General features: G+C 35.0%; 1 protein-coding gene across 1 annotated transcript in view; it reads left to right on the top strand.

Annotated features, from left to right (window-relative positions):
* Positions 1-24,129, top strand: part of LOC145243649 (dehydrogenase/reductase SDR family member 1-like) — a 69,538-nt gene continuing 45,409 nt past the window's right edge. The window contains exons 1-4 of the mRNA XM_080106695.1: positions 1-390; positions 18,612-18,742; positions 20,491-20,555; positions 23,787-23,930. Of these exons, the coding sequence (XP_079962821.1) occupies positions 18,634-18,742; positions 20,491-20,555; positions 23,787-23,930 (318 nt within the window). The 5' untranslated portion in view covers positions 1-390; positions 18,612-18,633. The remainder of the gene's footprint in view (positions 391-18,611; positions 18,743-20,490; positions 20,556-23,786; positions 23,931-24,129) is intronic.

Here is a 24,129-nt window from a genome sequence, read left to right as displayed (position 1 = left end):
CTCTCTCTCTTCCTCTCTATTTTGAATTTTCTCTTGCTCTCTTTCTCTTTCTTCTGGCAATTTATACTTGTTACCTATTTAATAGCTTTTTTGTCTTCACCCCCCCTCTCTCTCTCTCTCTCTCTCTCTCTCTCTCCCTCTCTCCTAACAATTTCTACTTATTACTAGTTTAATAGCTTGACTCAATGTCACGGCTCTTTATTTATTCAGTTCTCAAAATACTACTGTCCGAATAAAGAGCCCAACAAAATATCCGCCTCTGTCATTAGACAACTGTCAGATCCATTCCATTGTTCCTGCACACACAATGAACTTCTCTCCGACACATCCCGTAGTCAAAGGCCTGATAGACGGAGTTTTGGGAATATTTTTATTGATTTTCTCTTACCTGTAAGTATCGATATTTTTGTTTTATCAATATCTGATTTTTTTAAATCAATAACCCTTTTCTTTTTTGTTGTTGTTGCTGTTATTTGAATATTTAAAGTTTTCGCACTTCTGCGTGTCAGTGACATATTAGCAACAGAGACGAGTAATCGACCCCTGTTCTTGGAAAAGAGAACTGACGTCTAGCGTCCATTATGTGAACCTTACGTATAAACCAGTGTTTACGATAATGCAAAAATATATAATAACAAAATAAATAACAGAAAAAAAATAAAAATAAAAACATTTATTTCATAAAAAATTTATGAAAATATAATTTTAATGTATTAATATAATTTCTTTTCAATGAGTGATTTCATGTATCAAAATATAATTTTAATGTATTAATATAATTTCTTTTCAATGAATGATTTCATTTATCAAAATATAATTTTAATGTATTAATATAATTTCTTTTCAATGAATGATTTAATGTATCAAAATATAATTTTAATGTATTAATATAATTTCTTTTCAATGAATGATTTCATTTATCAAAATATAATTTTAATGTATTAATATAATTTCTTTTCAATGAATGATTTCATGTATCAAAATATAATTTCAATGTATTAATATAATTTCTTTTCAATGAATGATTTAATGTATCAAAATATAATTTTAATGTATTAATATAATTTCTTTTCAATGAATGATTTCATTTATCAAAATATAATTTTAATGTATTAATATAATTTCTTTTCAATGAATGATTTCATGTATCGAAATATAATTTTAATGTATTAATATAATTTCTTTTCAATGAATGATTTCATGTATCAAAATATAATTTTAATGTATTAATATAATTTCTTTTCAATGAATGATTTCATGTATCAAAATATAATTTTAATGTATTAATATAATTTCTTTTCAATGAATGATTTCATGTATCAAAATATAATTTTAATGTATTAATATAATTTCTTTTCAATGAATGATTTCATGTATCAAAATATAATCTTAATGTATTAATATAATTTCTTTTCAATGAATGAGTTTATGTATGAAAATATAATTTTAATATATTAATATAATTTCTTTTCAATGAATGATTCATAACTGAAAACTAAATAATAAATATGATAAAAAGAACGAAACATTTATAAACTATTTTTTAGAATTATTTGTTTTGTCTTTTTTTTTATAGTAAGATTGAATAAAAATTTAGCAAAATATAATTTAAAAATAAAATAAAACATTTATACAGGTTTAAGAAGAATTTTTCTTTTTTGTACATAAAGATTGTATAAAAATGTAACAAATATAATTTTAGTTTGCACGCACTTTCAGAAAAGGAAGAGTTATCGACCTGTTCTTTGGCTGACAAGTTCACATCTGTCAACGATTCTTGAAACTAAAATACACACATTCGCCTCATGCCACTGACATACAGAAGTGCCAAAGTTTTTCATTCCACTGTCTTATTTTATCCCACTCAAAAGTTCTCCTTAAAAAAAAAAAAAGAAAAAAAAATGCTATGGAAGTTATTGAAAAACAAACAAATTTCTAAAAATATCATGCAAAAACAATATTATAAAAATGTGATCATCTTTATTGTTGTGGTACCCTCCTTATGGATAACAGTGAATTCATTATAAAAATCGGGAGATATGCCTTTTGGTGTTATACACAAGCTATGCACACTTGGCATTCGAACTGATGTATAACCACTAGTGTTGCGACGAGCAATCTGAATCGACAATCAGAACTTTGGTGTATATCAGAATCAGAATTGGAAAAATTGTGCCAAAAACGATTCCTTTAATTGTCCATTTTTATTTGCTTTTGTTTAAAATAAAATCTTCCACTGCTAGTGGTAATGATGATAAAATGATAAATATTTATTGATTTTCAAATACCAGTAAAGCTAAAATCTATAAATTCCCTACAAGTTTGTTTTAAAGTTTGGGAAAATATCTGCCGATTAACCATGTATTTTATGGTAATCGGAGGGGGAAAATAACAAGTTTATAGTTAAATATTTAGAGATTTTTTTAAGAATCAGAATCGGTACTTGTATTAAAATTTAGTACAGAATTGGTGTTTTTTTTTTTGTTTTTTTTTGTACACAATCATGGCCCGGAGGCCACTCGAGGATGAGGGTCAATGGGTATACATTAGTCAATGTGATTATAGCGTAGTAAACATAAGTAGTGGGAATTTTGTGAATTGGATTACTTAGGGGGACGATTCATCAAGAACTTGTTTACATTGGACTTGAAGACGATCAGATTGTAGTCAGCTGGAAAGCAGGCAATCGGAAGAGAGTTCCACAGGCGTGCAGTTCTTAGAAAGAAGCTTTGTTCATGGAATCTACATTTAGGTTTAGGCACAGATAAAGAGTGTGGGAAATTATTGATAGTGGGTTTGGCTAGACGAGTGTTTTTCGTGAAAGTTTGGCTCAGATGAGCACTTGCCATGAAAATGACGATAAAGCAGAGGCAGTCTCGCAATGTCTCTAATGAAGAAAAATATTGGAATCGTCTCATCTCTCTATTTGTTTGTTGCATTTGTTTTTGTTTCCACTAATTACAAAGTTGTTTTTCTTTTGCACCTTCACTGATTCACAACTTTTATTTATTTATTTTTTTTTTACGCGGTGGTCACCACTTATCAAGGCCCGGAAGCCACTCAGGGATAAGGGTTATTGCAAGTACAGTACGTTGGTGTGGAGATTTAATGAAGTGTTTACTTAAGAGGGCGGTTCATTAGGAATTTGTTAACGTTGGACTTGAATACATCCAAGTTGTAGTCAGGTGGGAAGCAAGCAGACGGAACAGAGTTCCACAGGCGTGCAGTTCTAGGAAAGAAGCTTTGTTCATGGAATTTACGTTTTGATTTAGGCACAGATAAAGAGTGGGGGAAATTTTTCACAGTGGATTCAGCTACTTTTATTCAGAAAGTGCTTATCATGTGCACATATCCAGACTTTCTTTCAAAACCACGCGTGAACACCTTCATTCAGAAGAACAATTTATTGCGTCCACAGAAGGGCGTTACCCTTTTCAACGGTTAACACCAGTAAAATGAAAATTAAAAAAAAAGAGTCTTGCTTTGCAAAGGGCATTTATGCTGAAAGAATTTCTGTTGAAATAAATATAGTTATTTTAAAAACACATTTTTATTGGTTTCCAAATTTCTAAAAATATTATAAAAAAAAACAAAAAAAACAATGTTTCTGAAAATGAGATTTTTTTTTCTCAAACAGAATTTTCAACAATTTTATAAACTTTAGCTAAAGCAAAGTTATTATGACAAAGACTTATGGTACGACTTATTTGATTGGTTCGAATTTTTTTTTTTTTTTTTTCTTTTTTGGCATTAGTTTCACCAAATCTTTCTACAGGATGTCTCAAAAGAAGCTGAATTGATCAAATATAAGATGGAACAGCAGAAGCAGCAAACCAGCGAAAAAAAGATTTCAGAGCATCTGAAGTAATCTACTGAACTCATCATGAGTTGTTATGCCACCAAAGAGCAGATATTTATCATAGTGATACTTTCGGTTGAATTTAAAATTCAAATCTGACGGTTTCTTTTGGGTCACTCTGTAGAATCAGATTCTCACAGAAGGGACCAGGTGAAGGTTGCCAACATCCATAAGTGATAGTGGTGCTATGAAACGATCCTTTTGTGGTGTCAACCTAATAAGAAGTCGTATCTTTCTCTCCTCGCTTCTTGCAAGAAGTTAGACAAGATGGAACTCATGAAGTAAAGTCCATGTATATCAACGGACTCAACCTATACATTGTATTCATGTTTTCACATTTCTTTGTGTTGATGGAACTGTAAAAAAAAATGTTGATATCATTATGTATGGATAGACTTTGTTATTAATTTTAATATCAATTTTCTAACATGGCTAGAAGTTTCCAGGTGGGAAGTGTCAAGCATCTAATGGACATTTCCATGAGAAAGTGTCCGGATGGTAGGTCTAAAATGGATCCAAAGACACAGTAATTTTTATTCACACACATGAACTATTACCCCTCCCTCATTTATCACTGGAACTTCTTGATTGGATATATTATTCAACGCAGACTCTTGCCCTTTTGTCAGTAAGTTTCATTTGATTTCATAATTTCCTACATTATATCTGATCTAGCTGACTCTCACAAAAAGCCATACGTAGATAAAGTCTCAGTAACTTTCATTCACATGCAAGAACTACCACTTCTCCCCATCTATGACTGGAACTTCTTCATTGAATGTATTTTTTCAGACTCATTTAAAAATAAGACTGAGATACTATTTCTTTGATTATTAAAACCATAAAATTTATATTTGTGAAAAATATAATATTGTCTTATGACCAATTTGGAAGGTGAACCTATAGACCTCTGTTCAAGCCATAGGGACTATGAAGGGGTCCATTAAGAAAAAAAGAAGAGAAAGTGGTCCATAGGTAAAAAAAAAAAAAAATGTTGAGAACAACTAGTCTGAATATTTAGAATTCTTAACTTTGGGCAAACTTGGTCTAATGTAAAGTCATTCTCTTTTATTTTTGTTAAAATTTGATTCTGATTAGCCCGATTAAAAAAAAATGTTTTTGTGGGTATTGTTGCACTATGTTATTAAAAAATAAAACAAGTTTGGAATTATTTTCATAAAAAGTGTACATAACTCTGTATTCGCGCATATAGATTTTTTTTTTTTTTTTACAAGGTAGTCACCACTTATCAAGGCCCGGAAGCCACTCGCAGATAAGTGTTATTGCGTGTATAGTACATTAGTTTTGGAGATCTGATAAAATGTCTTACTTAAGTAGGTAGTTCATCAGGAATTTGTTCAAATTGGACTTGAAGACATCCAGGTTGTAGTCAGGTGGGAAACAGGCAACCGGAACAGAGTTCCACAGGCGTGCACTTCTAAGAAAGAAGCTTTGTTCATGGAATCTACGTTTTGATTTTAGCACAGATAAGGAGTGGGGAAAATTTTTGACAGTGGTTTCAGCTAGACGGGTGTTTTTCGTGAAAGATTGGTGAGGGGGGACCAGAGATTGGAGTTCAGACGAGCACCTGCCATGGTAGTAACGATAAAACAAAAACAGGCTCGCAATGTCTCTTCTGTGTGAGAGAGGTTGCAGGGAATAGAAAAGGGAATCACTCACTAGGCCACGAAGCCTATTTTGTACTCTGTCAAGGCAGGGTAGGCTGTTTTTAGCAGCTCCTGCCCAGATGTGGCAGCAGTATTCCATCCTTGGACGTACTTGGCTTTTATACAGATAGAGAATTGCATCAGGGGTGAGATATCTTCTGGAGCGGTAGAAGGATCCTACCATTTTTCCAGCGATCTTGGCAACTGACTTGATGTACGTATTCCATTTCAGGTCAGGGGTAAAGGTCAGACCCAGAAGCTTATCAAAACATGGAGCCACCCATATCAATTGATGCCAGATGGTGATCAGAGTGTTGATGATGTAAAGATAGGAGCTTGGTTTTAGATGCATTAAAAGTAATCAGCCACCTCCTTCCCGATTGTACCACACGCTCAAGATCAGAGGAGAGAGAATCTGAGAGAACTTTGTCATTTACGGCCTTTGATGTGTTGTCATAGATGATCGTGTCATCAGCATAGATGTCAACAAATGATTTTAGTATGTGTTTTGGGAGATCATTGATGTATATCAGGAAGAGATGTGGGCCTAGGGTGGACCCCTGAGGGACTCCAGCATTAATATTGATGGCCTCTGATTTCTGCCCATGAACTACTACTCTTATGAGCCTATCGGAGAGAAATGATTTTATGATTGAGAAAACATTTCCAGTTATACCGTAGCTGGACATCTTGTGAAGTAGGCCCTTATGCCATACCTTGCCTTTGATATGTCAAGAGCAATTGCCCTGGAGAGGAAGCCTTTGTCAAGAGATTCGCTAATCCTATGAGATATAACAGTTAGCACATCTGCTGTAGATCTAGCAGAACGGAAACCATATTGCGTGTCACTAAGAAGGTTATTTCTGCTGAGGTGGTTGACTACTTCTCTATTTAATATGGATTCCAGCAGCTTACTCATGACACACAGGAGACTTATTGGTCTGTACTGAGAGGGAGAGGACTTATCACCTGAGTTCTTAAATACTGGGCATACTGATGAGGTTTTCCAGGGTGTTGGGAAGCATTTCTCTTTAAGGCAACGCTTAAAGATTTTCGTAAGTATGGGGGCAAGATCTAGTTGAAGCTTTTTCAGCACAATGATTGGAATGCCGTCAGGGCCAGTTGCTTTACTGGAATCAAGGTTCTTGATTAGCTTGGCGACATCACGCACATAATTAGGAATCTAAAATAATAATTTGATTATTTTTTTTAATAATTAGAAAATCACGTGCTTGCTGTCATTTAAATCTGCCCCTTCCAAAAATTGTTTTAAATTATCTTAAATTCCTTTTTAATAATTCTTTTTTTTTTTCCGATCTAAATCTTAATTTCTGTCTGTTTCTGCTTTGTCCTTTCTTTCTTTGCTTTTTATCTTTTTCTCTTTCTTTCCTTCCTTCCTTCTTTACTTCTAGTGATAAGTGGGCCAAAGCCTGGTTCTCTCCACAGCGCATCCAATAGTTTTTGGTAAGTGAGTCATGTTTTATATCCGTTGTTTTATTTTTTTATATACATTTATGTTATTTGTTTTCTTGTTATATTTTTTTTAACTCTTTGCTTTTTTTTATAATTCAGTTTTATGTGCAAGATGATTGGACATGTTTTAAGAGCCCCCCCCCCACACACACACACACGGAAGTACAGGTTATGAGCAACGTATAGTTCTATACAGAAAAATTTATAGAGGAAATACAACAAAGAAGAATATTCACCCCCACCCAACTCAAATTTGTTGCTATCTTACAATGCCAAGCTATGAATTTTGGTTCATAGCAAAGTGTAGTATTAGTTTTGATACTGCATTTCATCTGTTTTTGTCCTTATGTACTAACGAGTCATCGCTTATCGACATTCAAAGATGACTTGTGGATGAATTCATTATAAAAATCGGGAGATATGCCTTTTGGTGTTATACACAAGCTATGCACACTTGGCATTCGAACTGATGTATAACCACTAGTGTTGGGACGAGGAATCTGAATCGACAATCGGAACTTTGGTGTATATCAGAATCAGAATTGGAAAAATTGTGCCTATTTTCTGATGCCAAAAACGATTCCTTTATTTTTATTTGCTTTTGTTTAAAATAAAATCTTCCACTGCTAGTGGTAATGATAAAATAATAAATATCGCTTATCAACATCCAAAGGTCAGTGAGGAAGAAATTCTTCTAGACGGAGGCAATTTTTATTTTTTTCTCCCAATCCAGAAAGGCTCTTTTTGGATTTTCCTCACATTTATCATATTGTTGAAAACCGACTTTGTGTCTAACTCTGCCCTTTTGGGGAGGCTAAAAAATAGAGACTATGATCAACTCAAGGATATTACTGCTATTATTACACAGAGAGAGAGAGAGAGAGAGAGAGAGAGAGAGAGAGAGAGAGAGAGAGAGAGATTGCACAAAGAAAAAGAAAAAGAAGTGAAAGAAATAAAAATGTATACAAATTTCCTGCAGCTGTAATAAGGTCACAATGACCGTATTTGTGGCAATATCGCTTGATGAAGGGTGTAACTTTATTTGCCCGTGCTGTTGGGATATCTTTTGAAGAACTCCTGATACGACAACCCGCTCCCTAGGTACTGTACGATAAAAGCAATATAACATATCCTTCAGATCAAGGGGTTGATATGTCTACTACATCTGCTTGACAGGTTTATTCTTCAGGTCTTCTGTGGAATTCTTGGGGTCATTAGTGTCAGGATCCATCAGCTGAAAAGCGCACGCTGTATAATATAAACAAACAACACAGAGATTTATTCTAATGCTGCAGAAAAATTTTTAACTTGGGATTTTAGGCACATGACCTGTTACCAACGCTGTCCCAATTTCAACTGATTTTACAAATCATAGAGAAAAAGATGAGAGAGAGAGAGTACATATTAAAAACAAATAAACTGAGATATTGTTATTTTAAGTTCAAAAGATTGTTCTAAAGGTTTATTTTTGGGAAGCTGGTGTCAATCACATTGATCTAACTTTGCATAAACAGCCTGGCCCACTGATATGTGCTGACATTTCGAAACAATACAGCACCAGTTTGATTGTACTTGTGCCACCCCCTATTCTGAAGACAAGAAAATATGGGTAGAAGGTTTTTAAATGAGCTCCCCTAAAAAGGAGGTCTTTGACAGGTCATACAATGGCCTGTCAAATATTTCCCCCTTCTATGAATTGGCAAAGTACCAATTTACCAAAAGATTTTGACAGATTCATTTGACAAGTTATATGGCATTTTAGCGGACTTCTCAAGGACGTAAGTGGGGAAGTAAAAGTGAATTATCTGTACTGTGGTGGGGGATTGAAGGCCAAGATTTGAGTGAAGCTCATAAGAATTTGAGGCAAGTGAAGTGCATAATGTAGAAAATTACATCAAGAAATTGCACGCATAAGATCAGACTTTCATGTCTCAAGATACCAGCTCCTACAGTGCTGATGAACCAGCATGAAATTTGATCCATATTAAAATTTTTTGAATTTTAATTTAAGATCCATTAAACTTAAGCTTTAATTTTAAACATTTTCCTTAATCGAAATAGTCGAATGGATTTTTGTCAAAAGTTTGGTATCATTGTTTTGATTTTAATCTCCAAAAAGGAACATAAAAGCGATGCAAAACTTCTGTTTGGAGGATTAAAATTTACCCATCCTCAGAAGGATGTGCTAGTAGTTTTATAAAAATTAATGACCGACAGAATGGCATTGTAATTTAAGTTTCAATACACTATTCTTGATACAAAAAGAAATAACTAAAAATACAACAAATAGCACAATTAAAAAAAACCCTGACAACAACCTGATGAACCAGCTCACACATTTTTAAAGAGATTAAGGCAAATAATGAAACAGTGTAAGTACGATCCCCCATCAAGAAAACCCTTCTGGTCGACCTTTTCCTTTCTGAACTGAACATTAAGTCCACACAGAAGAGGCAACATTGAAGCAGGTGTAGGCAATACAAAAGAGACATAGTGCACCACAGATTCACAGGGAAAAACACAAGATGGCCATGAATAAAAACTGGGAGAGAGTATTATAGGAACTGTTACTTTTGTGAAAAAGGCCATTACAAAGGCGAATGCTCAGCTAAAAGAAAAACCCATTCGCTTGCCACACCAGAGACACGAAAGACAACTCACAAACAAGATAGGTCTCCAAGATCAACAAAAACCCAAAAAAATAAAAATTCCCACAATGCACAGCAATGAGGAAGACGGCCACTCACCAACAGAAGCTTCCATACCATATCAGGGCTCAAAATAGTAAAAGACGCTAGAGAGGCATATGCAGAATTGAGAGTCCGGAACAAAAGATCCCAAATAAAAATAAACGTGAAGGTGGACACAGGTGGCATGAGCAACCTTATCCCTTGGGAATGTTTAAAACAACTCAAGACCTTCCAATCCAACTATTCGCCTTTGGTGGTGTTCCAATCGATCAAGTGGGTGTATGTCATCTAGGAGTCAGATATGGCAATAAATTTACAAATACCAACTTCCACAAGCAATGGACCTGCGCTACTTGGCCTCCTGACCTCTAGGAAACTGGAACTAATAACCCTTAATTTTACAATAAGGATCAATATTTCTGAGCAAAACCACACCAGTTCAACTGCAGCAATGCAATCAAAACCAGAAGAAGACGTGAAAGAAAGAGAGCGCATACTCAAGGAATTTGCATTGAGTGCCTACCAGGGAAGTAAAGCATTAGGATTGACTCATCAGTTTCTCCAGTAATACACCCACCCCGTCAGGTACTAACAGTTTTGAAATAAAAATTCAAAGCAGAGCTGGACTCCCTTGTAACCCAGGATAAAATAACTCCCGTAACGAAATCGACATCCTGGGTCAACTCTTTTCTATGTATCACATATGTCAGACTATGTCTGGACCCTAAGGCTTTAAACAAGGTGGTGTTGTGGCCACACTTTGTTACACCAACATTTGAGAAAATCATTTCCAAACTTCATGGAGTAAAATCGTTCTCCATAGTCGATGTGAAATCTGGCTATTACAACATAAAACTGAATGAAAAATCAAGAGAACTACATTCATTAAGGGCGCTATATGTTTAAACGCTTCCTAATGGGGCTGCAAGACGAATTTCAGTGAGCTATGTTTAAGACCTTTGGAGACATCAAGAATGTCCTCTCAATATCGGATGACTGTTATTGTTGGATTTGAGGAGGATGGCAGCAATCATGACAAAGCACTTACGGAACTCCTAAAAAGAGCTCGGTCTAAGAACTGCAAGTTCAACCCAGACAAATTAGTGGTCTGCACACAAGAAATCTCTTTTTGTGGTCATGTCATATCAAGGGATGGAGTGAAACCAAACCCAAAGGTGATCGTCCAGATGAAACCACCAAAAGACAAGAAACAACTAGCAAGCTTTCTTAAATTATTACTTAAACAAATTTTTGCCACAACTGGCAATGCTGACCAAGCCACTCTGTCAACAAAAATGCAGTTCAGGAGCAGTGTAACGGTGTAAAAGAGGAAATAGGAAAACCAATTGTACAGGCCTCATCCAAAATGGAATGCCAGTCGCTCTAGCAAGCAAAACCCTGTCAAGGCCAGAGACAAGATACTCCAACATAGAAGTAAAATGCAAGCAATCATTTTTGGATTGGAAAAATTCCATCAGTATGTATGGGGCCAATCCGTGACAATACAAACAGATTACAAACCAGTAGAATTAATAGTCTTAAAGAATCTTGCTAATGCACTAGTAAGTTTAGCAAGAATTTTACTTAAAATCCCAAACTATGATTTCATAGTCAAATAATATCCAGGAAAATCCATACCAATAGCCTACTGTATGTCCAGGGTGTCACCATGTCCAGGGAAACCAACCAGGAATACAGACATCAACATACACCTACTTAACGCACACCTCAATGCATCTCCAACTCGCCTACAAGATATAAAGGCAAAGATATTCAAAGACCAAAACTGTGATGTATGGATGGCCAGAAAATTGATCCAATTGTCACTCTCATGTTCAAGTTTTCTGAAACTATAGAGACGAAATTGGGCTCCAGGATGGGATACTCCCTAAAAGCAATAAAATCATGATACCTCTCTTACTTCAACTGGACATCCTACAACAACTACATTCATCCCACCAGGGGATAGACAACAGTAGTTTTCTGGGTCGGTATAAACAAGGACATAGAGGAACTAATTCAAGATTGTTCCACATGCCAAAAGTACCAACTCAGTATCCCATCAGAAACACTACACCAGCATGAAACTCCTTCTTACCCATGGCAGTATGTCAGTACAGACATTTTTACCATGGAAGATAAGAAATTCTTACTAGTGGGAGACCATTACAGCCGCTGCCCCTTCATAAAGCATCTCCACTCGACCATATCAGCTGCAGTAATTCAACAAATGAAATTTCAACATGAAATGAGCTACAGTATTCCAGTACAGAGTGTGCAGATTTGCCAAATCTTACAACTTCAGGCACACTACCTCGTCATCAAATTATCCCCAGTCAAATTGATTCGCAGAGAGGATGTTGGATATCTGTAAAAAGTTGTTGAAAGCATCAGAGACGAACACACACAGCCACCTTGAAATGATGGCTTACAGGTTTACACCTCTATCAGCTCAAATCACTCCCCAGTAGAGTTACTGAATGAGCCCCCCCCCCCTGGTATCGAAACAACAACAGGGGATGAACAAACAAAGGTAGAGCTGAAGAAGAATAAAGAAGAAACAAAAATGTCGTATGACCGAAAGAATAGCCATTAGCACAAACAGTTACATACCGGTCAACAGGTTCATGTTCAGGATAAAAGAACCAGACTCTGGCAAACCGGAAAGATTATGCAGATTGCTGCTGAGCCAAGGTCATACCTGGTAAAACTTACCGATGGTGTAATCCATCGTAGAAACCGGCAGTCATTAAGGCCAACAAAGGGCAGACAACACGAAGTTGCGGCACACACTGAAGTTCTTTACCTTCATAACACTATCCCAAGGCCCAAGGCCAGCCAGTGATCACCAATCAACTATCCCAAGCATCCATGCACCAGTTCCATCAACGTTTGCCAAACTGTATATATCAAGCAGGGCGAGCAAACCTATACAGAGGCTTGACTTGTGACATAGAACAAATGAGCTACCCCTCCCTTCCTTGCAAGCCGTTTTCAGTCCATTGTACTTCTCCTTCAATAGAAAAGGGGATGCTATAGCATCAGTAATTACTGTCCCATTCAGTTCTCTTCCCACTCTTCTCCCATATCCCTTCTTCCGGTTTCAGGGTAATCGTCAAACAGTTCCGGTTTGTAGACTCAGTGAATAAAATGTGTTTCATTTCAGTCTCCTCGCATCCTCATTTAATCCTTAACCATCCTTAACTTATTAATATCACAGACAGAATAGAAAACGACGATCTTGCATATTTGCTGATCCAAACAACTTCTGGTTTTGAAACTCGTCAGAAGTAAATGGTGTTACTTAATTTAAAGACCCTGCTGACAAAGTTGGAGTTATCGAACTTGGTTGCCTTCTTCTATGTATTTAATTTCCCTTATCTCGAGTGGATATTCAATATGGCGTCTGGCTATCAGGAACACGTGTTCATCCAACGACGTGAAGTGAATGAAGTGAACTAACATTGGTCACAGAGCGTATTCTTTCGTGTGACAGATATTATATCTGTTCAACTTACGTTGAAACACAATTGAAAGAAAGATGGCGTCATTTACGAAACGGCCACCTATTTTACAGAGTGAAGAAATGTACACCGGGTGGAAACAAGACATAAGTGTATGGTCTATCTTCACGGATTTACCTAAGGAAAAACAAGGCCCAGCAGTATTTTTGTCGTTGCTACAAAACATACGAGAATGCATTCTACACTTAGACATCCCAGATATCAGCCGAACTGATGGATTAAAAATAATTACAAACAAGTTGGATGAGATATATTTAAGGGACGAAAACACGATGGAATACATGTCATTCAAGGAATTTTATTCTTACTAAAGAGCTACTGGAATAAACATAAACGACTTTTTGGTGCGTTATGAATTCTTGTACCAGAAATTATGTAAATATGGAATTTCTCTGCCAGAAGGAGTCCAAGCATTTTTTTTATTTAAATGCAGCAAATGTATCGGAAGAAAACGAAAAATTAGCAAGGACAACATTTGGAAGTTTAACTTATGCAGCAATGATGGACACTTTAAAAAAGTGTTTCCTAATATTTCTTCATTTTGCCAGAGACTGTACTGGTTTTAGTCCTAGAAATATTAACACTATTATGTAGTCAGACAATGCACACCTCTCATTAATTAATTCCAAGTTCTGATATCGAACATTGATAAATGATTCCAATATAAAAATGTCTAATCTTGTAAAAGAGACACTGGGTATAGCAGTGTTGGATTCTGCCTACTCTAGAACTGTTACTGGAGAACTTTTGTTTAATGTATTTCTTGGTACATTAAGTGACCGAGATAAGTGGTTAGTGAAGACTTTTAAATCCAACAGGATATTTTGTTTTGGTGATGGAGAGGAGGTAACGGCAATTAAAGCGATTAAATTTCCGGTAACTATAGGAGGCATACATAGAGGCTGACATTGTCAAAAATGATTTACATTTGTTATAAATCAATGAAAACTGTTGGCATGTGGGAACATGATGAGAATTAGCAGCGAACCGGATGTTAACGCATCCACCATGAGAGACAAAATGAAAAATCGTCTTTTGCACATGGCTCCACGCATCGTTTCCGTTTGGGGAAAAAAAATAAGATAACCACAAAATAATTATCGACCAATGGTAGAGCTCCGCGCCTAAAATAAACACCTCAAATATCACAGTCACAGGGAGCCAGTTTGCGACTATAAAACGAGGGTTTTTAGGGAATCAGAGGAAGAGGGAAGAGGAGATTCGCCCTGCTGCGTCAGTGAACGCACGGACAGATTCTCCCACCCGACCTAAAGAGATGAAGAAGAAAAAGAAATAAGGCACCAGTGAACTGAAGCCGACTACGCTTTCATGTTATGGGCCAAACGCCTTTAATTCTAAACAACGCCTAATTCACACAAACCAAAGAAGTGAACGCACGGACAGATTCTCCCACCCGACCTAAAGAGATGAAGAAGAAAAAGAAATAAGGCACCAGTGAACTGAAGCCGACTACGCTCTCATGTTATGGGCCAAACACCTTCAATTCTAAACAATGCCTAATTCATACAAACCAAAGAAGAGAGGAGGAAAAGGAAGACGAAGACGCCGGGCTGCTAGCTGCTGATGAAAAAGTCTCTCGCTTTCCAGTTATAAGCCAGGACACGCATCACCGACAGCAGGATGACCGGCCTACCCTAACCCTCTCCATCGTCCAAAAGATAAGTTACATTTTACGAACAGTCATTCCTTGTGAATTCATACATACCTACAAACATTTTACGAACATACATTCCTTGTCAATTCATACATACCTACAAACATTTTACGAACATTCATCTCCTTCTTTAAATCACATTCCATCCTATGAACAGTTTGCCTCTCCTAATACAAGTTGTTAGTAGCAAATAAAATCGGTTCTCAACCTTCAATACTCGTCTGTCTTTAGTTATATGGAATCAGAATCTACACATTTCCATCGTTATTCATTTCATGTATTCTTGGTTGTGGCCTCTATGGCATCCCTTTCCCACCCCTAATCCTTTCATAAATACTGAGGTCATAGGCATGATACTAGATTCTAAAAGTGACCGCTGTAAGATTTTAGACAAACGTATAAAATAGCAAAAGACAACTTCTGGACATTATAGTCTTCCATTGACAAATCTGCTTTTGCAGGCTGAAAAGTCATCAAACTTTGTGTTACATTGTGATGCTTTAAAAAAATGCTCTAGAATGGAGAAAAGAACGAAGGCTGAGAAATTACATAAACAGTTTGCTCATGCATCAAAAGAGAAATTGGTATCATTGGTGAGAGGCAGTAAGGCCTTTCATGTTAAGGTGTTTTTGACTCTTATTAAGGATGTCTGTAATTCGTGTTCAGTTTGTTTAAGGCTTAGAAGACCCCCCCTCTTCGTCCGGTGATGGGATTAGCTCTTGGAAATCGGTTTAATAACACTAGGCATGGATTTAAAAGAATTCAGACAAAAATCATTGTTGGATTTTACACCTAATTGACGCATCCACTAGGTACTCTGCTGACAAGAAGAATGAAGAAATTATTTTCAACATATTTTTAATTTGGATAGCATATTTTGGAGTTCCTAAACACTTCTTGAGTGATAATTGAGGAGAATTCAATAATAGTGGTTATAGAGAGATAAACGAAAAACTGAATATCGAAACTTGTACTACAGCCACTGAAAGTCGATTTAGTAATGGCACTGTGAAACGTCACAATCTAATATTGGCTGAAGCAATTGAAAAAACATTGGAAGATGATAAATGTGAACCAGAAGTAGCTTTGGCTTGGGCTGTTAGCACCAAAAATGCTTTTCAGAATTATCCTGGACGAACTGAAAGGCAATACTACAAAGCCGAGTAAAGGGAAAATAGTGGAATATAAAATTATTGGAAGTAATGAGTGGAAAAAAGCAAAGATTATGAATACACAACCAAAATCGACTGGAAATTATGGCCATTAATGGAATATAGAACCAGCTGAAGAAAATGAACGTCAAGTGTGTATCAATTGGGATAAAGTTGATCAGTGGCGAGAACTTCCCCAAGTAACAGAAGGAGATCATGAAGAACATGTTTTCCTCACAACTGAACAAGAACAAGCAAAAGATGTTGATGCAAAGGAGAAATAAATAAAAAAAAAACATGAAAACTCATGAAGTGTATCAATGTGTTCCTAACATAGGTAAAAAATGCATATCAACAAGATGGGTGATAACAAAGAAAGTTAAGGATAACAAAAAGATAACGAAAGCTCGTCTTGTAGCATGTGGCTATGAAGAAAATTCACACAAAACAGACTCTCCAATACGCAGCTGTGAAGCTATGCATCTTGTAATGTTAACAGCCTCCATTAAGAGTTGGCAGGTGGAGACCCTTGATTTCATCTCAGCATTTTTGCAAGGTGAGATGCTAGAGAAAGAAGTATTTCTCAGACCACCACCTGAGGCATGTCCAGAGTCACAAGTGTGGAAGCTGAAAAGATGTATTTATGGATTTACTAAACTAAAAGGAAGGGTAAGTGCATTTTTTGGCATGATTTATCCGAGAACTTGATAGGTCTTCTGGCAATGCACGTAAATGACTTTATATTTTGTGAAAATGATTCTTTAAAAAAAAAATGTGATTTAAGAATTAAAATATTCAAGGTCAGAATGCATGAAAATGGAACCTTCAAATTTCTGGGATTGTGCATTAGACAAACGGAAGATAGGATCATTATAAACCAAGACAATTATGTGTCACCTATTTCTCCAATAGATATAAAGAAAGGAAGATCCTTAAAGAAATTGATGAGCTAAGTGAAGAGGAGAAGACAGATTTAAAAAGACAAACAGGTCAAATGATGCGGGTATCTACCCAGACTCAACCTGATGTATCATTTTATGTGTGTGGGATGAGTAATACCGGAAAATCTCCTAAAGTGAAGTTACTTTTTGAAGCCAAGAAGTCACTATTGAAGCTAAAAAAGACAGGTTCCATATCCTTTCCACAGCTGAGAAATCCTTCAAATTTGAGTGTTGTTTGCTATTCTAATGCTACCTATGCCAGCTTGGAGGATGGTTCTTCACAGGGTGAATTTATCATCTTTGTTTATGGTAAGATGAATAGACTGGTTCGTATATGCTGGTCATCAAAAAAGACTTCACCGAGTAACAAGAGCTGATTGGTCTCCGAGACTCTCGCACTCAGTGAAGTTACTGATGCAGGTGTATTGATACCTGTCATGCTGCAAGAAATTTTCAGACTACCCAAGTTGCCTGAAGTACTTTGCAAAACAGACAACACATCTTTTGTAGAGATTTTAAAATCATCAAATCTTGTAAGTGACAGACATTTGAGAGTTGATGTAGCCAGAGTAAAGGAAATGTTGGTAAAGGAAGAATTCCAAATTGAATGGATCAGAAGACAAGAACAAGTCGTAAACTGTTTAACAAAGATGGGAGCCTCTACTGAAATTCTAATAAACTGTTTTTTTTTTTGTTTTTTTTTTTGTTGTTTTTTTTTTAAACTTTGATTTACACTTAATAAACATGCATACACACACACTAACAGACAGGTGAGATTTATATAATAGATTAGCAGGAAGACTCGACGTTGCTCGGAATTGATTGAGAACCAACAAATGTTTCACACTATTATATTTTTATTGTCAACAAAATTGGTGAAATTGCCCATATTTCAATCAAATTGATTGACTGCCTGCTCTCGTTGGAGACCCATCTTGGTGTACCATAAGAAGCTTCACATGCCTTTCTACAGTGTCTTAGTCCACAATACATTGTAGTCTACATTGCACTGTAGAGAACCTACAATTGATTTTATAAAATTATTTTTTATATAATGGCTTCAATTAAAGTTTATATGTCTGGCCTTAATGCGTGTTTAGTGATAATGGCTTGAATTTAGGTTTAAAATGAAAAAGTCAAGTATTATGGTGCAATTGTGGCTTAAACAGAAACATTCATTTCAGATTCACTGTTGCTTTTATATGTTGGGACTTTCTGCTTGTGTGGAACCCTTACGATGTTAGGCTGTGTAAGGTGTTAACTTTGGTTAAAATCACCTGTTCTTTCTTTCATTGGATTATTTCAATTACCAGATATCGATACTTAGCAAAGATATTACGATACAAAACCTATTTAAGAACATTGCCAGATATGTAACATACCTTCATGTGAAATTTCATAAAAAAGGCCCAACCATTTGAGAGTCCAGAGAGAACGAACTCACACACACAAAGAGTTCCTTTTCTATAATAGAGATTCTCAACCCTTTTTTCTCTGTCCTTGCATAGTTTTCATAAAGCCTTACACCATGTTTGATACTGTGAATGTAACAGTTGCATAGACTTCCAGAACGCCATGACGGAGGGACATTTATCTTCACTGATCACGCATATTTTCTCCATTTTCTTTAGTATGTGTTAATATCCAAGCAAAATGATGACACTTTCTGGAAAAGTCTGCCTGGTGACAGGGGCCAGTCGTGGAATTGGCAGGGGTATTGCAGTGCAACTGGGTGAGGCTGGCGCTACCGTCTATGTAACAGGTAAGTCTTGAAAAAGTTTGATACTTGTGCAGTGAAGGACCCGTTTTTTTTTCCATGATGTTGCGCTGGCATAATCTTGCAGCTGGTGAAATATGGTGATTGCTGATTCAATTTTAAAAAGGAAGAAAACGTTTATCATATAGTAATTTAAATAGAGAAAAACGGAAATATAATTTTAAAAAATCATAAAACAAACAAAAAAACAAAACAACTGTGCACGTATCAGATTTTAAGGTTGAAAATCCGAATTTTGAATGTGTGAAATTCGTTGAATATTAGCAAAAAGAAAATATTATATATTTTCATTATTTTTACGAAAAACAGTACTTTTAAATTTTTGCAAAATAAATTAATAATTTTCTTTTAGTGAGACCAATATTTCCCATATACCATTAAGTAGGAAATGCTTTGAAGAATGGATACCAAAAAAGAAAAAAAATCGACAAATAACTGCATTTTGCTAAAAATACAATTTCTTTCTGCAATTTGTTGTTAAGTGATATTACCTCAGCTATGGTAGACCATAAGGCCTACAAACTGTTGTTCGTATTAACAAACATTTGTTATTTCCCCCTTTTCCTTTTTGGCTGTGACTTGCGCTTGGCTTAGTTTAATGTGTGGGGGACTTGCACCTACCACACTCTCTCATCCAGAAAAAACTTGGTCCTGATTGCAAGACAGGGTCAAGACGACCAAGCGTGATACTAGATGCAGGAGTTGTCTCCAACACATATGGCGCCTAGCATTCCCAAAATGATCACCCATCTAGTAATGGCCAGACTCATCATTGCTTAACTTCAGGGGTTATGTAGGCAACAAATATATGTATCGCTTATAAAAAAAATTAAACCCTTAAAAAGTTAATTCTTCACTTAATTGTCAAAACGAACATTAAACATACCTGAAAACTTACAGGATTAAATGAACTCATTTAGGCCTAGAAAGGTTACCGTAGTTTCTTCCAAACTATCGTTTACATTTCGGATGTTTTAATTTTGTTATGTTAAAATCTATACAATGAGATAAAAGATGGAATTATTTGAAATTCAGGAACTTATGTAATAATATTTTTGCATATTCTTAAAGCAAATCATCCTAAATCTTAGATTAAAAAAAGTTAATTGGTTCAAAAATATTTTTAAAAATATATTCAAATATGTTATCCATCAAGACAAAAATGGCAGTGTATGGTGTTTTTTGGAAAATTTTAAATTTAAAATTCTATTAAAAGTAGTGGCAAAAGTTTTATATTATTCTGCTTTTATCTTTCTGGAAAAAAAAAAAAAGATTCTCAAGAATAACGGATTTTAAATCGTTTTTTAAAAAAACAATAACTGGGTTTTTCTTCCATTTTATTGGCCGTGCCTAAAATAGGAGAATAAAAATCAGAAGAGTAGTATATAGGTAAGTAATAGTAAAAAGGAAATAGGGATCACTATAAAATAATAGAAATTGTATGTATATGTATATATATATATATATATTAGAACAAATAATTAATAAAACATGTCAAAAACACTTTAAGAAGAGTTAAAAACATATTTAAAATAATAGAAATTATGTATATATATATATATATATATATATATATATATATATATATATATATATATATATATATATATATATATGCGAAAGCGTGCTCCAAGAAAAGTGAGAAGAGGAGAAGCCAGAAGATTTAAAACTAAAACTATATAGATATTCAAAACGGTTTTCAATGATTTCTCATTTATTGCGATTCTTTTCAGCCCGTACCCTGCAAAGAGACCCTGATATGCCATGGAAAGGTTCTTTAGAAGAGACCATCGAAGAAGTAAGACCTTTTTTTTTTTTAAAGCTGTGTTTGGTTGCTTTTTTGTGGGGGGATGGGGTCTATGTTTAGCTGAAAGCTTTTTGACATGTTTAGCTGTTTTTTTACCATAGGTATTTTTGCTATGTTTAGTTGTTTTTTGCTGTTTAACTGTTTTGGGACTGTTTATCTAGTTTTTGTTCTGTTTAACTGTTTTTTATTTGTGTTGTTTCTTTTAGTTTATTGGCTATATATATATATATATATAGACTTATATGTAATATACTGAGTTCGTGTAATTCAGTAAATTTTCATATACCAATAGGTTTTAAGCCAAAAATGGTTGACTTAAGGATTAAGCCACAAAATTATCACATTTCATAATTGAGCATTAATATACCGTGTGTGCAAAATCAAAACTTCAAGACAAGGTGTTGATGGCAACAAAAAGTGTATTTCATTTTATGTTACAATTGTTTCAATGTCCAGTTCGACAATTTCAAGCATTATATCGTTTGAAAATTTTCAAAAACCAGTATTTCTTCAAACTTTAAACACACTTTTGGCAATGTAGCATTTTTTGAATAGAAAAAAGGGGGGGGGATCTCTAACGGGAAAATGGGCTTTTCCGTAACCACAACCAATGTAAATGTTTCTTGCACGCTTTTCCCTTATCTTGAAGTCTTGATTTTGCACACACAGTATATATATATGAGGGAAAAAATAAACGTGTTCACAACGGATTGAAAAACTTGTCGAGAATAGTTGTAAGCGTCTCTGAGGAGTGACTGGATGGAAGATTTACAGTTCTATGGACGAGAGGTAATTGTCCATCCTTTCACGAAACAACTGTAAGAGCTTAACGTCAAAATAAGTGAAGTTCTATTCATGTAGGTTGTGATTTTATTCAATTTACGTGTATATATATATATATATATATATATATATATATATATATATATATTGCTTAGCTATTTTTTTTTGGTAGGATTAGCTTTTTAGAGCTATATTTAGCCGTGTTTTTGCTGTTTAGCTGTTTTGGGGTTCAATCGTTTTTGATTTTTTTTAACTCTGTCAAGGCAGGATAAGTCTTTCTAGCAGCTCCTGTCCAGAGATGGCATCAGTATTCTATCTGTATATTTTTTGAGGTTTCTAACATTTATTTTGGCTATTTAACTTCTTTTTTTGCTATACAGCTGTTTGGAGTCTATAGCAACTTAAAAGTTTTTGTTTTTTTTGTTGCTGTTTTGAGTTTTCTTTTTCATATTTTTGACTATCTTCCCACTTTTTAGTTGTTTCTTTTTTTTTAACTGAGTTTTGTGACGTAACGCATTTGTGAAAATTCAGACACGTTCAATTTGTGTGAAATTTTAAGACTAGATATTAGACATCAATTAATAAATATTTCTCAAATTTCAGTTTCTTTGGAGTATTTTAAAGGATATATGTTTTTCATAAAAGATATTAATTCTCTCGGGGGCGCAACATGGCCAGGTTTTGTCAAGGGTTGGTTTTTCAGAGTTATTATGCACCAATTTAGAAAGACAATGATGAGTCATTCATAGAGTAATCTATTATATAAAGGATAGTTGTCTGTGTGTTTGTCCATCAAGAGAGGAATGGGCTAGGTTAAAGAGAAAGATGGGTTGGGGAAAACGGGAGAGGAGGCAAAGAAACTGATACAGAGAAATAAAGTTTTAGTTGAAATATGTTACCTTTTTACCCTGGGCAGCATGGTCTATATATAAAACTCAATGTCTGTGTGTGTGCCTGGTTCTCACAGGATGGATACATACATATGTAATTGTTTACTATAATAATAATTATTAAATACCTACAGACACTAGTGTTTCATCCTTTTGGGAATCATCAGTGCAGGGTGTCATGATTAACATTGGTCGACAGATTCAAACCCGGCAACGAAGCCATCTCTGACTCCATTAGCAAGGACCAAATCCATTCGAGGTCACCGCTAACCACGAGAAATATTGTTGAAATTTAAACATTTATTTTTAAATGTTTTTAATAGAAAAATCTCATTATTGAAAATTTATTGAAATTAAAAAAAAAAAAGAAAACATTATAAAACTGTAAAGGAGGTATACAAAGAGTACAAGGTTGAAAAACCCTATTCCATGGAGTTTCGAATATATATATATATATAATTCTCTCTCTCTTGCTTGTCCATCATTATCCTAGAGACATGCATGTACGTTCTCAGCTTGAGCATGTGAAGGACGTGCCGGGTGGATCAGGAATGGTCTGGCAAGCACGTCTTCGCTGTATATTCTTGAATTCATTGCTCTTCAACGCAGTTCACTCCCACTTATCAAGACCCAGAGGCCACTCGAGGATAAGTGTTAAAGAGTGTATAGTAGTCCATGGGACAATATAGTAATCGTTAGTGAGATCCCCGCAGGAAACAAGTTCTTCTAGTGAAGAGGGGTTTATTTGACACCTTTTCAGGGATCTCTTGACGTGGTCTTTGAAACGCTTCCTGTGACCACTGCACTGTGTTATCCTTGGAGTAATTGACCATAGAGGGTTCTACGCAGTAATATGTGGCCGGCCATTCGAATGATGTTAATATAGTTAAAATTATATAAACATGTTTATTTTTTATTTTTTTTACAAAGAAGTTACCACTTATCAAGACCCAGAGGCCACTCGAGGATAAGTGTTAAAGAGTGTATAGTAGTCCATGGGACAATATAGTAATCGTTAGTAGTGAAAATTTGGTAAATTGGATTACTTAAGAGAACGGCTCATTAAGAACTTGTTTACGTTGGACTTGAAGACGACCATATTGTAGTCAGCTGGAAAGCAGGAAAACGGAAGGGAGTTTTTTTTTTAATTAAAATTATATAAACATGTTTCTATAGTTAAAAGTATATAAACATGTTTATATAATTAAAATTATATAAACACGAACATCAGAAAAACTCAGTGCAGATTAATCGATGTTTCGATGATAAACTTGTCTTGTCAGAGACTTAAATAACTAAACAGAGGTTTGAATTCCTGATGAGACAATTAACGTCGTCGAAACGTTGATTAATCTGTGTAGGGTTTTTCTGATGTTTATATAATTTCATTTATAAAAGCTCTGCATATGTATTGAGCACTTCTGAAAAAATGTTGCTTCTTTTTTAAATTCAATGCATTTGAACTTGATTTAATGTTTCTTGATGAATATTTTTTTGTTGTTGTTTTATCAAACTGAAGCAATTTTATTGTGCGTTTTGTTATTTTTAGATTCAAGCCCGTGGGGGCAAAGGCATTGCCGTCCAGGTTGACCACAACAATGAAAACGATGTCAACCTGCTTTTTGAAAGGATCCGGAGAGAACAAAATGGACAACTTGATCTTTTGGTCAATAACGTCTTTTCAGCCGTTAAGGTAAATATATACGTATTCACTATTCATTCATATAGTGGAAGATCCTGACACCCCCTAAGAATCGATCACTCCATCTATATAAATAAAAGCGAAAATGTATGGATGTATGTATGTGTGTATGTTTGTGTGTCTGCTAAAACTTTCGACAGACACGACGAAAATTCACAAACTCGGTATCATATTGAAGCTCTATCCTTCG

Source organism: Euprymna scolopes, chromosome 22 (genome assembly GCF_053919585.1).
Source record: "Euprymna scolopes isolate OS-2025 chromosome 22, ASM5391958v1, whole genome shotgun sequence".
NCBI classification, from domain to species: Eukaryota; Metazoa; Mollusca; class Cephalopoda; order Sepiida; family Sepiolidae; genus Euprymna; species Euprymna scolopes.
Note: the sequence above shows the minus strand (reverse complement) of the source record. Positions and strands in the feature narration are given on the sequence as shown.